The 21,208-nt window shown below is 41.7% G+C and overlaps 1 protein-coding gene across 1 annotated transcript; it reads left to right on the plus strand.

Moving 5' to 3' along the window:
- The first annotated feature begins 1,022 nt into the window (after positions 1-1,022).
- Positions 1,023-20,497, plus strand: LOC124260990 (collagen alpha-1(XXVII) chain-like). Its single transcript, XM_046695311.1, has 5 exons — positions 1,023-1,262; positions 12,478-13,372; positions 13,767-14,049; positions 19,317-19,748; positions 19,840-20,497. Exons 1-5 carry the CDS (start codon positions 1,023-1,025, stop codon positions 20,495-20,497), a joined length of 2,508 nt encoding a protein of 835 aa, XP_046551267.1.
- Positions 20,498-21,208: the final 711 nt, after the last annotated feature.

Raw genomic sequence — 21,208 nt, forward strand, 5'->3', positions numbered from 1 at the left:
AAAATCTTGTCTTTTTGTCTTCCAAACAAAAATTTGCACGATAATCTAAAATATGGCAATGTTAAATATATCTCTTATGAAATTCAAATAAAAATACCAAACAAATAATACATTGTTAGGATGGGCACAAACTTGAAGAAAGCTAGTTTTGGGGGCCATGCTTTGACATCTGAAAGATGAATTAACAAGATTTAATTAAGTAGCGAATACAAATATGGCAGTACATTCATTTAATGCACTGAATGACACACTCCTGATGGTGAGAATGAAGTATTAGCATTTCTTGCAGGTGAGAAATTGAGTGAGTGAGTGAGTTCAGTTTTACTCCGCACTCAGCAATATTCCAGCCATATGGTGGCGGTCTGTAAATAATTGAATCTGGACCAGATAATCCAGTGATGAACAGCATGAGCATCAATCTACGCAACTGGGATACTATGACATGTGTCAACCAAGTTAGCGAGCCTGACCACCCGATCCCGTTAGTCGCCTCCTTCAACAAGCATGGGTTACTGAAGACCAATTCTAACCCAGATCTTCACGGGTTGCAGGAGATAAAGAGTTACCAGAAATACTTGATGGTGAGGTGAGGTGAGGTGAGGTGAAATTTGATTTAGCGTTGTGCTTGAGAATATTTCGCTCATATGACGACGTGCATGTGTGTGTATGTGTATGTGTATGTACTAGCCCAGACTTAAGCTGGTTTAATAGTGCTAGCCCACTGAGATACCACGCTGTAGTGAAGCATGAATACCCCACTCATTATACTGACTCCAAGCCGACCAGTTCTTGTTGTACCCATTAATGCCGAGCACCAGGCAGGGACGCGGTCGGGGATCAAACCCGCGACCTTCCGCTCTCCGGGTGGACGTTCTAACCACTACACCACGGAGGCGGTCTACTTGATGGTGAGTATGAGATACCAGAATTATTATTATGGTGAGCATGAGTACCACTAACCAGTGTTTTGGCAAATTTGACCATTGCAATAACAATTGTACAGGTTTGGGGTGAAGTACGACATGAGCATTGCACCAACTTCTGCAGCTTGGGTGAAGTACGACATGAGCATTGCACCAACTTCTGCATCTTGGGTGAAGGACAACATGAGCATTGCACCAACTTCTGCAGCTTGGGTGAAGTACGACATGAGCATTGCACCAACTTCTGCAGCTTGGGTGAAGTACGACATGAGCATTGCACCAACTTCTGCAGCTTGGGTGAAGTACGACATGAGCATTGCACCAACTTCTGCAGCTTGGGTGAAGAAGTTGCACAGTGCCGGGTGAAGAAGGTAGATAACACTTAGTTGCATGGAACCATACTCTGTGTGCTATGCGTTGCAGAATTAATCAACAGAAAGTTTTGAATTTTGCAGGAATAATATAATGCCATAACACTTCTCCTATCCAGGTCATATTTGGTGCTAATCTTGTCACGTCCAAACTCAACACTTGTAGATTTCTGATCTTGCTGTAGATAACCTAGTTACTTGTCAAGCATAAGTAAATAGTACCTGGTCAACACCAAACAACGTTCAACAACTGGGAGACATCATAAATTTCACAGATAAAAAGATATTCGCGACTGAAAATCAATCAATCGGAAATTTGTGTCAGTGGAAAAGGAAATTAAGTATTCATTGGACTAATCGAACTCTGTAAATCTCACCTTAACAACAATTTATCACTTTCATGCAATGAAACAGATTAACTCATGACATTCCAACATGGTTTATCACTTCCAATGGCAGAATAAGCTTTCTCAAAACACATTCTTAAAACCTGAAGAGAATTAATCTGACATTACTGGTAGTTTTTTCATCACAAAATTTCTGTACTACTCCAACAATCAAAAGATATACCTTGCAAATAATCACTGGTGAGATAGATCTGTGCTATAAATTATGAAGCAGAGGCCCTTTCAGGACCACAGACCTGAAGTGGTTCAGCTCTCTGGCAAGCTTCTGATGGTGTCTCACATCCTGTATTGTAGCTTCTAAAGGTGTCTCCCATCCTGTATTTTAGCTTCTGATGATGCCTCACATCCAATACTTTAGCTTCTGATGGTGCCTCACATCCAGCACTTTAGCTTCTGATGGTGCCTCACATCCAATACTTTAGCTTCTGATGGTGCCTCACATCCAATACTTTAGCTTCTGATGGTGCCTCACATCACATCCAATACTTTAGCTTCTGATGGTGCCTCACATCCAATACTTTAGCTTCTGATGGTGCCTCACATCCAATACTTTAGCTTCTGATGGTGCCTCACATCCAATACTTTAGCTTCTGATGGTGCCTCACATCCAATACTTTAGCTTCTGATGGTGCCTCACATCCAATACTTTAGCTTCTGATGGTGCCTCACATCCAATACTTTAGCTTCTGATGGTGCCTCACATCCAATACTTTAGCTTCTGATGGTGCCTCACATCCAATACTTTAGCTTCTGATGGTGCCTCATATCCAATACTTTAGCTTCTGATGGTGCCTCACATCCAATACTTTTCTGAGCTTCTGATGGTGCCTCACATCCAATACTTTAGCTTCTGATGGTGCCTCACATCCAATACTTTAGCTTCTGATGGTGCCTCACATCCAATACTTTTAGCTTCTGATGGTGCCTCACATCCAATACTTTAGCTTCTGATGGTGCCTCACACATCCAATACTTTAGCTTCTGAGGTGCCTCATCTGATGGTGCCTCACATCCAGCACTTTAGCTTCTGATGGTGCCTCACATCCAATACTTTAGCTTCTGATGGTGCCTCACATCCAACTTGGTTTTAGCTTCTGATGGTGCCTCACATCCAATACTTTAGCTTCTGATGGTGCCTCATATCCAATACTTTAGCTTCTGATGGTGCCTCACTTTCTTCTGATGGTGCCTCTTTTTAGCTTCTGATGGTGCCTCACATCCAGCACTTTAGCTTCTGATGGTGCCTCACATCCAATACTTTAGCTTCTGATGGTGCCTCACATCCAATACTTTAGCTTCTGATGGTGCCTCACATCCAATACTTTAGCTTCTGATGGTGCCTCACATCCAATACTTTAGCTTCTGATGGTGCCTCACATCCAATACTTTAGCTTCTGATGGTGCCTCACATCCAATACTTTAGCTTCTGATGGTGCCTCACATCCAGCACTCTGATGGTGCCTCACATCCAATGCTTTGCCTCACATCCAGCACTTTAGCTTCTGATGGTGCCTCACATCCAATACTTTAGCTTCTGATGGTGCCTCATATCCAATACTTTAGCTTCTGATGGTGCCTCACATCCAATACTTTAGCTTCTGATGGTGCCTCACATCCAATACTTTAGCTTCTGATGGTGCCTCACATCCAATACTTTAGCTTCTGATGGTGCCTCACATCCAATACTTTAGCTTCTGATGGTGCCTCACATCCAATACTTTAGCTTCTGATGGTGCCTCACATCCAATACTTTTTGCTTCTGATGGTGCCTCACATCCAATACTTTAGCTTCTGATGGTGCCTCACATCCAGCACTTTAGCTTCTGATGGTGCCTCACATCCAGCACTTTAGCTTCTGATGGTGCCTCACATCCAGTACTTTAGCTTCTGATGGTGCCTCACATCCAATACTTTAGCTTCTGATGGTGCCTCACATCCAATACTTTAGCTTCTGATGGTGCCTCATATCCAATACTTTAGCTTCTGATGGTGCCTCACATCCAATACTTTAGCTACTGATGGTGCTTCATATCCAATACTTTAGCTTCTAATGGTGCCTCACATCCAATACTTTAGCTTCTGATGATGCCTCACATCCAATACTTTAGCTTCTGATGGTGCCTCACATCCAATACTTTAGCTTCTGATGGTGCCTCACATCCAATACTTTAGCTTCTGATGGTGCCTCATATCCAATACTTTAGCTTCTAATGGTGTCTCACATCCAATACTTTAGCTTCTGATGGTGCCTCACATCCAATACTTTAGCTTTTGATGGTGCCTCACATCCAGCACTTTAGCTTCTGATGGTGCCTCACATCCAATACTTTAGCTTCTGATGGTGCCTCATATCCAATACTTTAGCTTCTGATGATGCCTCACATCCAATACTTTAGCTTCTGATGGTGCCTCACAGCCAATACTTTAGCTTCTGATGGTGCTTCATATCCAATACTTTAGCTTCTGATGGTGTCTCACATCCAATACTTTAGCTTCTGATGGTGCCTCATATCCAGTACTTTCTGAAGCTGATGGTGCCTCACATCCAGCACTTTAGCTTCTGATGGTGCTTGACATCCAATACTTTAGCTTCTGATGATGCCTCACATCCAATACTTTAGCTTCTGATGATGCCTCACATCCAATACTTTAGCTACTGATGGTGCTTCATATCCAATACTTTAGCTTCTAATGGTGTCTCACATCCAATACTTTAGCTTCTGATGATGCCTCACATCCAATACTTTAGCTTCTGATGATGCCTCACATCCAATACTTTAGCTACTGATGGTGCTTCATATCCAATATTTTAGCTTCTAATGGTGTCTCACATCCAATACTTTAGCTTCTGATGGTGCCTCACATCCAATACTTTAGCTTCTGATGATGCCTCATATCCAGTACTTTAGCTTCTGATGGTGTCTCACATCCAGCACTTTTGCTTCTGATGGTGCCTCACATCCAATACTTTAGCTTCTGATGGTGCCTCATATCCAGTACTTTCTGAAGCTGATGGTGCCTCACATCCAGCACTTTAGCTTCTAATGGTGCCTCACTTCCAGCACTTTAGCTTCTAATGGTGGCAGCCTCTCATAAATTCACACTTTCAACCTTCAACAATCACAAACAGACCTATCTTGCAGCACACCTAATACCTTTGGGTTCTCTGGTTAACATAATCATTAAAAGAGTTGAATGTTAGTTTAGGTTTTAATTTCAAACGTAACTGAAAAACTATCTTTGTAACTGTTAAACAAATGGTTAAAATCAAATCCTGTATTCCCGGTGCCAATGGCGCCATGGCTTCCTTCACCTTTGTACAAGGTACCATTATGTGCCATCTATCATGGTCTACTGCAGTTCTGGAACTGCCAAGTCTCATCCTTATCTCTCTATCATGCCTACAAGTTTATATAGATATTTAGCAAGGACTAAAGAGAAGATGAGAAAGCTAATTAACCCCAGATGTTACTTGATTAATTACAGTGTAATCAAAAACTGTCTGTCACTCCATCAAATCATCTGGCTTGTGTTCATATCAATGGGGCCCAGTTCGGGTTTAGTAACATTTCATGAGTGCATGTTAGGAAAGCTTATCTTTCAACCAAAACCTGCTTCCATGGGAAATGAAGAATTATCTCCCAGGAGTGAGTGAGTATATGTTAATGCTGTTTTGGGCAATATTTTCAGCATCAAGGCTGAGGACACCAGAAATGGGGTATGCCCCATTACACATCACTACAGATTGCAGAACAATGTTCTACAGGTCATTGTGACATCACTGGTTACAGTGATGTCACAGTCAAATGACATCAGTAATGTCTGCCACTGAAGCCAGTTTGGTGAACTTTTTACACTGGTTTACAAAGTTAGAAAGTAGGAAAAATGGTTTAGATTGTAAATCATCCTAAATCATGATATAACTGATAGAAAAAAACCCCACAACATTTGGGTTAGATTGTTTATAAATCTCCATAATCCTCGTTACTGGGTAGAAACAAAATTGTCAACAATTGACTGCATAAGAACTAGTACAAGAGTGAGTGAGTGAGTGAGTTGAGTTTTACGCCGCACTCAGCAATATTCCAGCTATATGGCGGCGGTCTGTAAATAATCGATTCTGGACCAGACAATCCAGTGATCAACAGCATGAGCATCGATCTGCGCAATTGGGAACCGATGACATGTGTCAACCAAGTCAGCGAGCCTGACCACCTCTTACGACAAGCATAGTCGCCTTCATACAAAGGGATCATGGGTACACTTATTACAAACAGTAGAAGATTATTAGAATACAGCAAAACAGAAAAATAAATTAATCAATAAAACAAATCTATTTAAATTATTTCCTATTATCAAACAGTCTCTAAAAGACAAAACATATCTGTTCATAAATTTCAGCAAAGGTTTATAAGTGTAATATGAGAAAAATGGCAAAAATTAAATGAAGAAATATGCCAGGATGAACATTTAGGTTCTAATGTATTTAACCCCTTCACAGTTGATCATCATTACATACAAAAAAAAGTTGAACCCCTACAGGGCCTCATAAGATAATGTCATCATAAGTCTGTTACACCAGTGAGAAATCATCGTCTCCCACCTCCCATGATCTTTGTACTGCTACGATCTCCACTATAATTTTTCTGTTTATTTATTCTCTGCCAAATTTCTTTTTTCTCTCTTCCTCCATCTGCTTATATTTATGGTGTCTGATTGCCTTGCATAGAAATTGGAAAGGCACTTCAAAATTGAAGAAAAGTTTATCATGTCTTTCCACATTTGCGATAAACTTGATAAGGGTTGTCTCCCTTATCAGTGCCCCCTGACTTCTAGTGATCTATCTCGACGTATACTTCACCGTCCAAGTGGAGAAATATGGAAGACATCACACAAAACGAGGAAATGGTAATTTTAGTGAGAAAAATGTTTTTGTCTAAAATTCTTATCTTGATAATTTTGACATTTGCTTTAACTTTAAATGTAAGTTTTGGGGATTATAGGTTTGGGGGATATTTTGAAGACATATGCAATATTGGTTACTCTACCCAAATGTTCCACCTTACTAAATCTCACCAGTTTCATCACAACACACATGGCATCAGTGGTTGAAAACAATGTGAATGAACATTAGGACTCCATGTCTGAACAACAGCACAGAATGCAACATGTTATCATCTTAAGTCAATACAACGATGCAGAGAAAAGTAACAAGCTAAGAAAATTACAGAGAGTATCCAAAAACACTCACTCACTCTGACATATTTAGATAGCAGCATACTTCTACACATAATTCTCAGCCATGATCAAGAATTTGGTACAATCTGTCAAATTGAACTTTTCTTAAATTTTTAAAACTACATAAATTTTAAAATGTTATTTACCACATTTGTAAGCAGAATGTACCTGTGTGTTTTTTACATACTGTGCATATATTTATAGTTTTTAGATTAGGCCAGTGGAATGTTATAAAAACTTATGACACATATTAATTAGGTCAGTTGTGTAGTTCTTCTACTTATGTTTATTAAAAATGCTTCATTACAAATTTCATCCAATCCCCGATGAACAAATCTGGCAACTTCAAGAATAAAAGGGAAATGATAGACAGTAACAGCAGAAAATGATGGAAACTCCCAGGGAATCACATGCTTCAGCTACTCCCTGTACTTATGTGCCTGTTTCAGTACTGCTTCTCTATATAGCCGTCATAACCCTTGATACAATTCAGAGTGACCCTCGTTTAAAATACTACACCAGAAAACTTAATGACCCTCTAATTTCACAAACTGTTAACAGTTCATAAAATCACCATTCATCTGCTTACTTTGCACATCAAACAAACATAAATATTTGAAAAAGAAACTTTTTTCTTAATTTTTGAAATACATGTTGCAAATGTGTTTATTGTTGATGAGAGTGGGCCATCACTGCCGCCACATTGGCAGATCCTGATACCATCTTCCACCAACATCAGCAGCGTGAAGTAAACAGATTTATTTCAGGAAGTGAAAGTGGCCAACATTCTTCACAACTCATCACTGAAGATAGCAAGTTGTCACATGCTGCAATAATCAGAGTAAACTACAAACATGTCATCCACAATGTTCCTCACAAACAACCTCCAGTGGGAGTTCCGGGATAGAATGGCTTCTTCAGATTCTTGTAGGAAACACAGAGTGGGATATAAGGGATCCTGTTTGACCCCAATTCACCAATAGGGCAAGCTGAAAGACCATGATGTCTATCATAAGAAACTGTATATATGTGAGAATTGTTGACAACTGAAGCCACAAATCAGCAGGTTTCAGATCGGTTTATCTTGAATGATTGTTGTTGTTTAGCCCCGCTCAGCAATATTCCAGCTCTATGGCGGCAGTCTGTAAATAATCGACTCTGGACCATACAATCCAGTGATCAACAGCATGAACATGGATCTGCAGAATTTGGCAGTATATTTTGAAGGACATTGATTCATTGTTATCCAAAATCAATTGAAGACATTTTTCACTTTTGAATAAGACAGAAAACTGTGCAATTAAAAGTTGATGAAATCATGAAGATGAACATGTCCTTTCTTCTGACATTGTGGCAATGTAACTTAGCTGCTTTTGGAACTTGTTCATTATAACTGCATTGTCCTAAGACTAAATTAGTTTTCCAGGACATATCATTTTGTTGTTACTGCAAGTGTATACTGTTGGCCTCGATGTAGTACCATCAATGTCCATTTTTCCCACACCTTCAATTTCAAACTGTGACATTCCATTTGACTAATCTCTGACACACATGTACTATTTCTGTGTCCTCAGTAAACAAAATCACATCAAGCAGTATCAAATCTAGAAATACTCCCTTTTTTCACACACGTCTTACACATAAGCACATAAACACATATACTGCTGTCCAGATAGCTATCTTCACCGAACAAACCATCCTTTCATCAAATAAAACCTGATAGCGAAAACTCCTATCTCAGACAGGTCGACAAAATTGCATGTAATCAGGTATAAAATTAAAAGTTAAGATTCAAGAGAGTTTATTCGATCCATAATTCATTCATTCCTGTGGAGATACTTTCAACAAGAGTCTCATTCATTCCACATTTTAAAATTACCTTTATCCTCAAGAAAAGTTGAAGCCTGGAGCTCAGTATTTTCTTTGAAATTGGAAGGTCAAAGCACAGCGTTTGCTTCAGCTCACTTCAATATCTTTAGGCCATACAGCTGATGTTTCAATACACATGGTATCATTTCCTATTTCGTAAGTGTTGAAAACAAACATAGTTCCTGTACAACAAAGGGCAGACAAAATTCTCACTTGCATAAAGAAAAGTCATCCTCCATCACTTGTTAGACATAAGCTGATAACTTTTTAACCATTTCATCCACTGTATGTTTGGATGGTTGCATTTATACTTGTGAGCATGGAAACATTTCAAAGCTTTCAATCAAACAGAACAGTTTGGGAATTGTTGAGAGTTAATTTCCTCTTTAACATGATGCGATTTCAGATGCTTGAGATGATAATTGCAAGGTGTATGACTGTGTCCCACAAAGTCTCTACACTAAACAAACTGCTTCAATATCGTAGTTCATGTTCTAGACTAAAGCTTAGTCTCTGAATATACAATTTTGATAGAAACCAATAAATCCTGTTAAATTAAAACAGAGCCTCAGTGATTTGGGACATTCAGGCAGAGGAGATCTAGACTTGCTAAAGGGATTGGCAGAAGGGAAATTAATGTGGATGAGAGACAATGAGACTGACTATTCATGTCCCGGAAACAGTTGCCGAGTAGTTCCTGTTGATATTACCTGCTATTTAACAGTACAGTGTATATACACCAGCCATATTCCTGTCTACCAAACTTTGACAATGACAAAAAAGGCAAAATGTGTCAGGTGAGGTGAAATGGGGTTTAATGTTCATGGTTATTCCACACAAATTGTGATGTATAAGTGTGTTTACCCACTGAGACACTGTGCTTGTGTTCCACATGGTTATTCCACACAAATTGTGATGTATAAGTGTGTGTACCCACTGAGACACTGTGCTTGTGTTCCTTCCACATGGTTATTCCACACAAATTGTGATGTATAAGTGTGTGTACCCACTGAGACACTGTGCTTGTGTTCCACATGGTTACTTCACCTAGACACAGCATACTGTCTCCAGGCCGGCCAGTCCGTGTTCTATTCTCATACTACCAGGCAGGGCAACAACAAGTACCACCTTCTGGTATGACATGGGCAGGTGATCTAACCATCCTACAGGGCTAAGGAGGCGGTTGATTCAGTCAGCAGGAACACAAGTACAAACAAACCAAGTTGGAAAATATTTTAAAAACTTGACTATTTACATTCTTGTAAAAATTAAAAACATAAAAATCACAAGTCTTCATGTGCTCAAAAACAATTTGTTCTGGTAGATTTCTTCCCTAACATCCTTATTTATCAAATAGTGACAGATAAATGAAAAACAAATGGAAAACTAAATTTCTCACAAAGGTTTACTAGTATTTCGATAACAGTAGTGACACGACATGTGACAGCAGTGACAAGCAAACCCGTGGTGACGTTTTGATGCAAGAGGAAATATAATATGACTCCCATATTCCATCTTTCAATGAAACAAGCAAAATCAAATACGTCATATCAGTTCAATATCTTTCATTTGAACAAAACAACTTGTCCATGTTATACAGCCAAATCATTTCCAATGAAGTGCTCCTACTGTTACAGGTATCTCGCTACCTTTTACTGTTGGAATCAAGATCAGGATTCTGCTAATTTCGGAGGGTCAAGTATTTTTGTTTTAATGAAGCTTTAGCTTAATTAAAACAAGCATTGTCACTAAGGTGACATAATCCCCCGCTGCAAATTATCAAATCAAACTTATAAAGTAATGAAAGTTTAAGATGAAGTTAAATGTCAACAAAAACATGACCTGTCAACCTCTCTTGATATCTTGCTCTATAGTTGTTCAAACACACACATATTTTCAAGACTGACTTTGACCTTGACATGAATGTCATAGTGTATGAAATATGCACAAATAGTACTAAAGAAATTGCATATTGAAAAACATTCAAGGGAAGTCTTGAAAGTCTATGAAGAAAATCCAGTGAACCGTTCTTGAAATGTCTTGCTGACAATTCAGGTTAACATTCTGAAATCTTCATAGTGTCGTCGTGACCCTGAAAATTTGTGAAGGTCACCAAAATTGACTGGGCCCTGTGCCTTCCCTGGATGAAGCTTGGTGTCAAATATGAAGAAACTCAGTGAATGGTTCTTGAGGTATCTTGCTGACAAACATAACATGCAAGTTAATATGCTGAAATCTTCAAAATGTCTCTGTGACCTTGAAAATTAAGTGAAGGTCACCAAAATTGACTGGGCCCTGTGCCTTCCCTGGAAGAAGCTTGGTGTCAAATATGAAGAAATTCAGTGAATGGTTCTTGAGGTATCTTGCTGACAAACATAACATGCAAGTTAATATGCTGAAATCTTCAAAATGTCTCTGTGACCTTGAAAATTAAGTGAAGGTCACCAAAATTGACTGGGCCCTGTGCCTTCCCTGGAAGAAGCTTGGTGTCAAATATGAAGAAATTCAGTGAATGGTTCTTGAGGTATCTTGCTGACAAACATCACATGCAAGTTAATATGCTGAAATCTTCAAAATGTCACTCTGACCTTGAAAATTAAGTGAAGGTCAGCAAAATTGAAGGTCACCAAGACCGACTGGGCCCTGCGCCTTCCCTGGAAGAAGCTTGGTGTCAAATATGAAGAAATTCAGTGAATGGTTCTTGAGGTATCTTGCTGACAAACATAACATGCAAGTTAATATGCTGAAATCTTCAAAATGTCTCTGTGACCTTGAAAATTAAGTGAAGGTCACCAAAATTGACTGGGCCCTGTGCCTTCCCTGGAAGAAGCTTGGTGTCAAATATGAAGAAATTCAGTGAATGGTTCTTGAGGTATCTCACTGACAAACATAACAAGCAAGTTAATATGCTGAAATCTTCAAAATGTCACTCTGACCTTGAAAATTAAGTGAAGGTCAGCAAAATTGAAGGTCACCAAGACCGACTGGGCCCTGCGCCTTCCCTAGATAAAGCTTGGGGTTGAATATGAAGAAAATCCAGGAAACGGTTCTGGAGATAGCTTAACATGCAGGAATAACGTTTAAGTCCCCTTGTGACCTTGAAATGAAGGTCAAGGTCACCAAACCTGACTTGGACCTTTCTTATACTGTGATGAACCTAGGTACCAAATATGAAAGAATCTAGTAAACGGTTCTTAAGATATTCCAATTCGTACGTACAGACTTACGGACAGACGGATAGACGGACGGAGCCTAATACTATATTCCCCCCTTCGCTCTAAACGAGCGGTGGGGGATAACAAAATACTTCACCCCACAAAGTCAGTATTTATGAACAAAAGGTGCCTGCACTATGAGGAGATCCGTCATTTCTTATGTACTTAACTATAATCTATTGCTATGTTTTAAAAGTTTACACTTAGCAAGACACTCACCTGTACACACCTGAAGATTACACTTGCCACTCACCTGTGCACACCTTAAGATTACATCTGGAAGAGCTGAAGTCATACTTTATAGGATTATTTTCGCAACATTAATTTTCTAAATATAATGTAGATAACATTTCTTCATTGAGTACCTGAACACTGGATATGAGACAGAGTGATGGACTATAGTCCTGATGAACTGTGAATCAAACTGAGGACACTGTGCCACACTACACCACAGAGCCACCCTACACCACAGGGCCATCCTACACCACAGGGTCACCCTACACCACAGGGCCACCCTACACCACAGGGCCACACCACACCACAGGGCAACACCACACCACAGGGCAACACTACACCACAGGGCCACACCACACCACAGGGCAACACCACACCACAGGGCAAGGCCACCCTACACCACAGGGCCACCCTACACCACAGGGCCACACCACACCACAGGGCAACACCACACCACAGGGCAACACTACACCACAGGGTCACCCTACACCACCTTACACAACAGGGTCACCCTACACCACCTTACACCACAGAGCCACCCTACACCACAGGGCCACACTACACCACAGGGCCACCCTACGCCACAGGGCAACACTACACCACAGGGTCACCCTACACCACCTTACACCACAGGGTCACCCTACACCACCTTACACCACAGGGTCACCCTACACCACCTTACACCACAGAGCCACCCTACAACACAGGGCCACCCTACACCACCTTACACCACAGGGTCACCCTACACCACAGGGTCACCCTACACCACCTTACACCACAGAGCCACCCTACACCACAGGGTCACCCTACACCACCTTACACCACAGAGCCACCCTACACCACAGGGCCACACTACACCACAGGGCCACCCTACACCACAGGGCAACACTACACCACAGGGTCACCCTACACCACCTTACACCACAGAGCCACCCTACACCACAGGGCCACACTACACCACAGGGCCACCCTACACCACACCCCACAGGGCCACACTACACCACAGGGCCACCCTACACCACAGGGCCACACTACACCACAGAGCCACCCTACACCACAGGGCCACACTACACCACAGGGCCACCCTACGCCACAGGGCAACACTACACCACAGGGTCACCCTACACCACCTTACACCACAGGGTCACCCTACACCACCTTACACCACAGAGCCACCCTCCACCACAGGGCCACCCTACACCACAGGACCACCCTACACCACAGGGCCACCCTACACCACAGGGCCACCCTACACCACAGGGCCACTCAGACATCATGGCAGCAATGTACAGAGCTGGGAATGTGTTAATCTTCACAGGTGAAGAATTGACTCAATATATTCAGTACCAAACATCAAGCATATCACAATATGTCAGCTTTTGCATATCAAAGTTGATATTACAGATTACACATCATATTTCAGAACTGAAACCCATGGATCAATGTTATAACAATATCTTCACCGGTGGTCCCTGTTTGGACTTCAGCACAAATGTCAATCTCTTTCAGTACTTGCCGCTAGGCTGTGTAACACACATGTGGCAGTACAACTTGTATATTTGCTGTCGCCCCCAACCCTCGGCCATTACCCCACAGGATCAAAGACAGGGTCAGCTGCTCAACGCTGCAACACCCACATGGGCAGGAGGGGGAGGGGCTGGATGGGTAACGGGCAGGGCTGGGGAGGGGCTGGATCCGTGGGGGCGAAGCATGGGCAGTGGGCAGGACTGGGGACGGCTGGGGGAGAGGTTGAAGATGGGTTTTGTTGGTTCGGGTCCGGGATGGAGTTCAGGTTGGCGGATAGTATGGGTGGTGTCGGGTTGGGTTGGGTCATGTTGTGGGTGAGTCTGGATTGTTGGTGGGTGTTTGGGTTGTGTGTGTTGTGTTGTGTTGTGTTGTGTTGTATGTGTGTATCTGTGGGGGTGAGGGCTCAATTATGAGTTAAGCCAGGTTTATGGACATTTCGGCAGTAGGTACGGACTGACAATGATTTTGATGTTTGTGAGGGGCAAACCATGGTTCAGTCAATGTTACATATCATGTAGCCCAACACATGGCACCAGTCAAACATCGCCCTGTGTCACTGAGCCAGTCAAACATTACACTGCCTCATGCACAAGTCAAACATTACAGGGCCTCATGGTACCAGTCAAACATTACACTGCCTCATGCACCAGTCAAACATTACACTGCCTCATGGCACCAGTCAAACATTACACTGCCTCATGTACCAGTCAAACATTACACTGCCTCATGGCACCAGTCAAACATTACACTGCCTCATGGCACCAGTCAAACATTACACTGCCTCATGGTACCAGTCAAACATTACACTGCCTCATGGCACCAGTCAAACATTACACTGCCTCATGGTACCAGTCAAACATTACACTGCCTCATGGCACCAGTCAAACATTACACTGCCTCATGGTACCAGTCAAACATTACACTGCACTGCCTGGTGCCAGTCAAACATTACACTGCCTTATGGCACCAGTCAAACATTACACTGCCTCATGTACCAGTCAAACATTACACTGCCTCATGGCACCAGTCAAACATTACACTGCCTCATGGCACCAGTCAAACATTACACTGCCTCATGGTACCAGTCAAACATTACACTGCCTTAGTAACAGAAACAGAAAGCTGTCACCCAGAATCCAATGTATATTGCATGACACATTTATCATAACCTGACATAGTGGAAAGGAAATCAACACGTGATAAAGACAAAATTGTGGCGTGGAAGCTGCTTTGTAAGTCAGCATGTACAGTTCCCCGTAATCCATGCTCTCCACATAATGGCCCCTGTATATCCCCACTACTTACAGACCACAGTCAACCCACACAACTGGTAAGATTGAGAGGCAATTACTTTCAGTCATTACAAACCCAAATGATCTGAAGTACCTTAACAACTACATATATCACACGTAGCCTCCTAACATGTTGATATGCTGCTGCCATCACAAACACTGACAGGATTACCCCCAAACTTGCACTTCAAGTCATTCTATTGTGTTTTTCTAATATTCCTTTAACCATATATTCCCACCTGACATGGGATTATTCCACTTTTCAATGGCTATGTTCACAATATCTGACTTAGTCTTTGCCAATATTTGTTGAGGTGATCGATGAAGGGATTGAAAACATATAACACATCATCTTCACAAGTTAAGCTTTATTTGTGGCTTTGATAAGCCTGGTTTAAGCTGTGTATTTCTGTGTGTTCAGGTAATTGAAATTCGGAAAATTTATTTCTCACCTCAGTGTCTGTTTATGGACATGAAGTCCATCAAAATGCTGTTATAGTTTTAACTGATAGCATTTGGAGACTGCAATTACATTTAATCTCCACTTTATGTCATGTTTTATCACTGTGTTCACACACTGTTGAGCTTAATGTTGTATGTATATTCCAAGTTGTGAGGCACATACATGGCATTACTCCCAGCAGGATATTGGTCAGTACACACACAACTTAGATCATCTGTAATAAAAAACAGAGAGATAACAAAAAACACAGATAAAAACGTCTGTAAAATAAAACAATCCCATCAACATATTTTTCTGCATTTTGAAACATTTAATTGTAAGAAGTTTTATTCAGTTATGATTTGAAAGAAGCCCTATATTAAAGGTATAAGCTTCGTTGTGTCAATAATGTACGGATAAATTTGCTTTGATATCTTGCCATGACCCAATCCCAACAAATGTCAGATTCTCAACCATCAGTGTCTTCCTAATTAGGCCCATGGGATGGGGGCAAGTTTGTTTTCTAATGGACACACTCCCTTGTTAAAATTCCACCTTCAGTAACTCATGTTTTCTTAAAGCTCTGTGGAAGGCTTTGAAGTCTTAGTTCTATATGAAGGATTGATTGTTTCCGCACTCCTTTAAGTGCCTGGTGATTCTTGTAGGCTGCAAAACTGAAAGTGTTGAAAAATATCTTTTGAATCTGAAAATACAAAGCTAAAGATTTTGAAATTAGGGTTCAATTGTAATGTTACAGAATATAACACATGTACATTGAAACAAATAGTGAAATATCTACAGTAAAAGTAATACATAGCCAGGTAAATTATCATAAGGATGCAGCATTGTAAACCTGTACAAAGCTTATAATTTCATCAGCCACCTGTACAATAGCTATCATGTCACAATGAGACACCTGTACAATGGCTATCATGTCACAATGAGACCCCTGTACAATAGCTATCATGTCACAATGAGACCCCTGTACAATAGCTATCATGTCACAATGAGACCCCTGTACAATAGCTATCATGTCACAATGAGACCCCTGTACAATAGCTATCATGTCACAATGAGACCCCTGTACAATAGCTATCATGTCACAATGAGACACCTGTCCAAAGGCCAACATAAGGTTCTACAAACAGAATCATCTATTTGGTTAAAAATACTCTACTATGCAACCCAAGGGTATTGAACAAGCCACTATAAACATGATTCATTCACTAATCTTGGGGAATCGATTAATTCACTCAAACAAGCATGCTCTCATACCATATTTTTCTGACTATCAGCTTGAGAATGAACCTGTCGTCACACGCAATATCTAGTTTACATTTTTTAATTCAACCACTGTCCCAAACTCTGGCATGTCAAGCACATTTTCCATGTAGCAAAACAGTTTGATTTTCTACTTAGCCCTGTAATCCCCTTTTTGTCAAGACCACAAAATCTGATGATTACTTCAAGGATAACACACAGTCTTTAATGACACAATCTGCCAACACACATAGCAATATACAAGTTTCACACATGCTATAGACATGCAGCCTTCCCAGGAACTTACGACCAGGCTTTGCACATCCTCGAGATAACTTACTATATAAACTGACAATCAAGTGCTCTAATTGAAAATACTTCTCTCTGCCAGATACCCCGTTATTTGTGTGAGATAAGAGATAGTCTCCCACTTAGGCTGAATGTATAGTTTCAGTGAGCCAGTGTCAGGGGGAGCTGAATAAATTAGTTCAATTGTATAATTACTTTTTCCATTTAGGTCTGTTAAAGGCAGGTGTTTTTTGCTATTTTTCAAGTTAATTTTAACTCAATACTCACAAGTTTATATGCTTTTTCTTTGTAATGCAATTTAAATTTTTGGTTGTACTTGAAGTGGCACAATATCAGTTGGAACATTTAATCCATTATGTCTAGCCAGTCATAAAATCTTCAATATCTTTATATTCTATATGGTCTTCATTATTTTCAGTATTATTGACAATATAACATCTTACCCATTCACAGTATCTTCATTATCTAGCTCTATCAGCCTTCAACATCTAGCCATACAACATAAACTTCATTGTAGAATCCTATCATGCAGATTTCAATATGGCGACATATGATGGTGTCTTTAACATCTAGCCATTATTTTAGATTTCAGTATCTAGCTAACAATATCTGACAGTGTTTTTATCATTTAGGCATATCATTACCTTCATTATCTAGCCATTTTGTGGAGGCATTTATCTGGCCTTTCACAAAGTCTTCAATACCCTGCTACTTGTGAGGTTGTCAATGTCATACAATATGACAGAAGTTTCAATGTCTAGCTATTCTCTAGTCTTCAATATCCATGTCATAAGGCTGACTAGTTAGCCATTTCACAGTAAGACATAACACATATCACCTCACTCGCTGTGTGTAATCACATAGTGCTAATTTTTCCAAATTAATTGAATTGCTATTTCAGTAATATCAAGCTCAAGTTAAAACATGACTGAAATCAATACAATTTGACCAAATATATTTTTTTGCATTTCACAGTCAAGCAATCCTTAATATTCCCGACTCACAAAGAGACCCAAGTGTTCTTCAACTCTGACACCATTCTATACAGCAGCACACGAAAGGCTTGGTTCCGGAAATTACCATTCATATAATACGCAATTCACATGTTACGTTTTTGTCTCTTTCAAAGACACAGGATACAGATGTTTCAGTTATAACATATCTCAAAGTAGACTGTTGAAGTGCATACGCATATTTGTAACAAACATAATAAATAACTCATTGAATATGAATCATGCTATGTTTCCTTAGCATTGAGGCCTGCACACAATCACATCTATTGAACTTCACAACGTGGATGTCTCGTGTCACAATCTATGCATTCGGTCATAGCATAATTTGTAGCTATCGTCTGTGATTTTGTGATTGGATTTTGGTCTTTCCTATTTTTCTTCTGTTGAATGAAAAAGCATACATCTAAAGTGTTATCAGTTTCAAAAGAAATACAGAATTCCATCTGACACCTCGACGGTACCCATGGATATGTGAACTACCCACCAGCACTCGTACCAACTCTCCACCTGTCAAGGTGTTATACTGACTCACATTCACGTTTAAGGATTACAATTGTCAAGTGGAAGTTTGACTCAGTTTAGAGCATGTTGACACCGGACAAGATCTTATTTCTGATGTCAGCTAGCTGCAGGTGCAGAAGCACTTGTAGAACATGCAGTGTTAGTTACACACATTAAAACTCAAACTTGCTTCAAATATTGGGAGATATATGAACATGGCTAGCTATTCTCGAAATGTTCGTAGCCCTACGACCTTCTTAAGCCCATTCTTAAGACATTGAATACAATCAAAGTTAAGAATTCTTAGAGCTACAAACATTTCGAGAATAAGGGTCCAGGAGTGTTATTTATACACATCAAAACTCAAACATGCTTCAAATATTGGGAGATAAATGAACATGCCGCTTTATACAACAGATGAAAAATGTCAATATTACATGTTAACCTGACGAGGAGCTTGAAATTTATCAAATTATGAATTCACAAGTGACTGACTGACTGACTGAGTTTGGTTTTACGCCGCTTTTAGCAATATTCCAGCAGCATCACGTCGGGGGACACCAGAAATGGGCTTCACACATTGTACCCATGTGGGGATTCGAACCCGGGTCTTCGCCGTGACGAGCCAACGCTTTAACCACTAGGCTACCCCACCGCCCCAATTCACAAGTGAATGTGTGAGATGGACTCCATGCTGCTTTGAACGGTATTCCAGTTTCATGGTGGAGCATCAGATGGGTGTGGAGTGTCAGATGGGTGTGGAGCGTCAGATGGGTGTGGAGCATCAGATGGGTGTGGAGCATCATATGGGTGTGGAGTGTCAGATGGATGTGGAGTGTCAGATGGGTGTGGAGCATCAGATGGGTGTGGAGCATCAGATGGGTGTGGAGCATCAGATGGGTGTGGAGCGTCAGATGGGTGTGGAGCATCAGATGGGTGTGGAGCATCAGATGGGTGTGGAGCATCAGATGGGTGTGGAGCGTCAGATGGGTGTGGAGCATCAGATGGGTGTGGAGCATCAGATGGGTGTGGAGCATCAGATGGGTGTGGAGTGTCAGATGGGTGTGGAGCATCAGATGGGTGTGGAGGGTCAGATGGGTGTGGAGTGTGGGGTGTGGAGCGTCAGATGGGTGTGGAGCTCAGATGGGTCAGATGGGTGTGGAGCATCAGATGGGTGTGGAGCGTTGGGTGGAGCGTCAGATGGGTGTGGAGCATCAGATGGGTGTGTGGAGCGTCAGATGGGTGTGGAAGCATCAGATGGGTGTGGAGCATCAGATGGGTTTGGAGCATCAGATGGGTGTGGAGCGTCAGATGGGTGTGGAGCATCAGATGGGTGTGGAGCATCAGATGGGTGTGGAGCGTCAGATGGGTGTGGAGCGTCAGATGGGTGTGGAGCATCAGATGGGTGTGGAGCGTCAGAAGGGTGTGGAGCATCAGATGGGTGTGGAGCATCAGATGGGTGTGGAGCATCAGATGGGTGTGGAGCATCAGATGGGTGTGGAGCATCAGATGGGTGTGGAGCGTCAGATGGGTGTGGAGCATCAGATGGGTGTGGAGCATCAGATGGGTGTGGAGCATCAGATGGGTGCGGAGTGTCAGATGGGTGTGGAGTGTCAGATGGGTGTGGAGCATCAGATGGGTGTGGAGCATCAGATGGGTGTGGAGCGTCAGAAGGGTGTGGAGCGTCAGATGGGTGTGGAGCATCAGATGGGTGTGGAGCATCAGATGGGTGTGGAGCATCAGATGGGTGTGGAGCATCAGATGGGTGTGGAGCGTCAGATGGGTGTGGAGCATCAGATGGGTGTGGAGCATCAGATGGGTGTGGAGCATCAGATGGGTGCGGAGTGTCAGATGGGTGCGGAGGTCAGATGGGTGTGGAGCATCAGATGGGTGTGATCATCTTGGGAATGTGCAGGTTGACTGGTCATGCTTTTGTTGACATTAAACTTTATCTTAAACTACAACCTTCACTTTCATTACTTTTTAAGTTTGATTTGATAATTTGCTGCAGGGGACTCACACACATTGTACCCATGTTGGACCATCCACAAACTTGTTGGACCATTCACCCACTGTACCCATGTTGGACCATTCACCCACCATTCACACACATTGTACCCATGTTGGACCATTCACCCACTGTACCCATGTTGGACCATTCACCCACTGTACCCATGTTGGACCATCCACACACTGTACCCATGTTGGACCATTCACACACTGTACCCATGTTGGACCATTCACCCACTGTACCCATGTTGGACCATCCACAAACTCGTTGGTCCATTCACCCACTGTACCCATGTTGGACCATTCACCCACTGTACCCATGTTGGACCATTCCCACACTGTACCCATGTTGGACCATTCCCACACTGTACCCATGTTGGACCATTCACCCACTGTACCCATGTTGGACCATCCACACACTGTACCCATGTTGGACCATTCCCACACTGTACCCATGTTGGACCATTCCCACACTGTACCCATGTTGGACCATCCACCCACTGTACCCATGTTGGACCATCCACCTACTGTACCCATGTTGGACCATTCACACACTGTACCCATGTTGGACCATTCACCCACTGTACCCATGTTGGA

Source organism: Haliotis rubra, unplaced genomic scaffold, assembly GCF_003918875.1.
Source record: "Haliotis rubra isolate DU_JTF1 unplaced genomic scaffold, ASM391887v1 Scf119, whole genome shotgun sequence".
Lineage (NCBI taxonomy): Eukaryota > Metazoa > Mollusca > Gastropoda > Lepetellida > Haliotidae > Haliotis > Haliotis rubra.

What these genes read in the sequence shown, in the direction of transcription:
- LOC124260990 (XM_046695311.1), top strand. Translation starts at nt 1,023, where the DNA reads ATGAGCATTGCACCAACTTCTGCAGCTTGGGTGAAGTACGACATGAGC. An exon ending in GGGCAACACTACACCACAGG is followed by an intron (nt 13,373 to 13,766) that starts GTCACCCTACAC and finishes AATCTCTTTCAG; the next exon opens with TACTTGCCGCTAGGCTGTGT. An exon ending in TGGGTGTGGAGCTCAGATGG is followed by an intron (nt 19,749 to 19,839) that starts GTCAGATGGGTG and finishes GTGGAGCGTCAG; the next exon opens with ATGGGTGTGGAAGCATCAGA.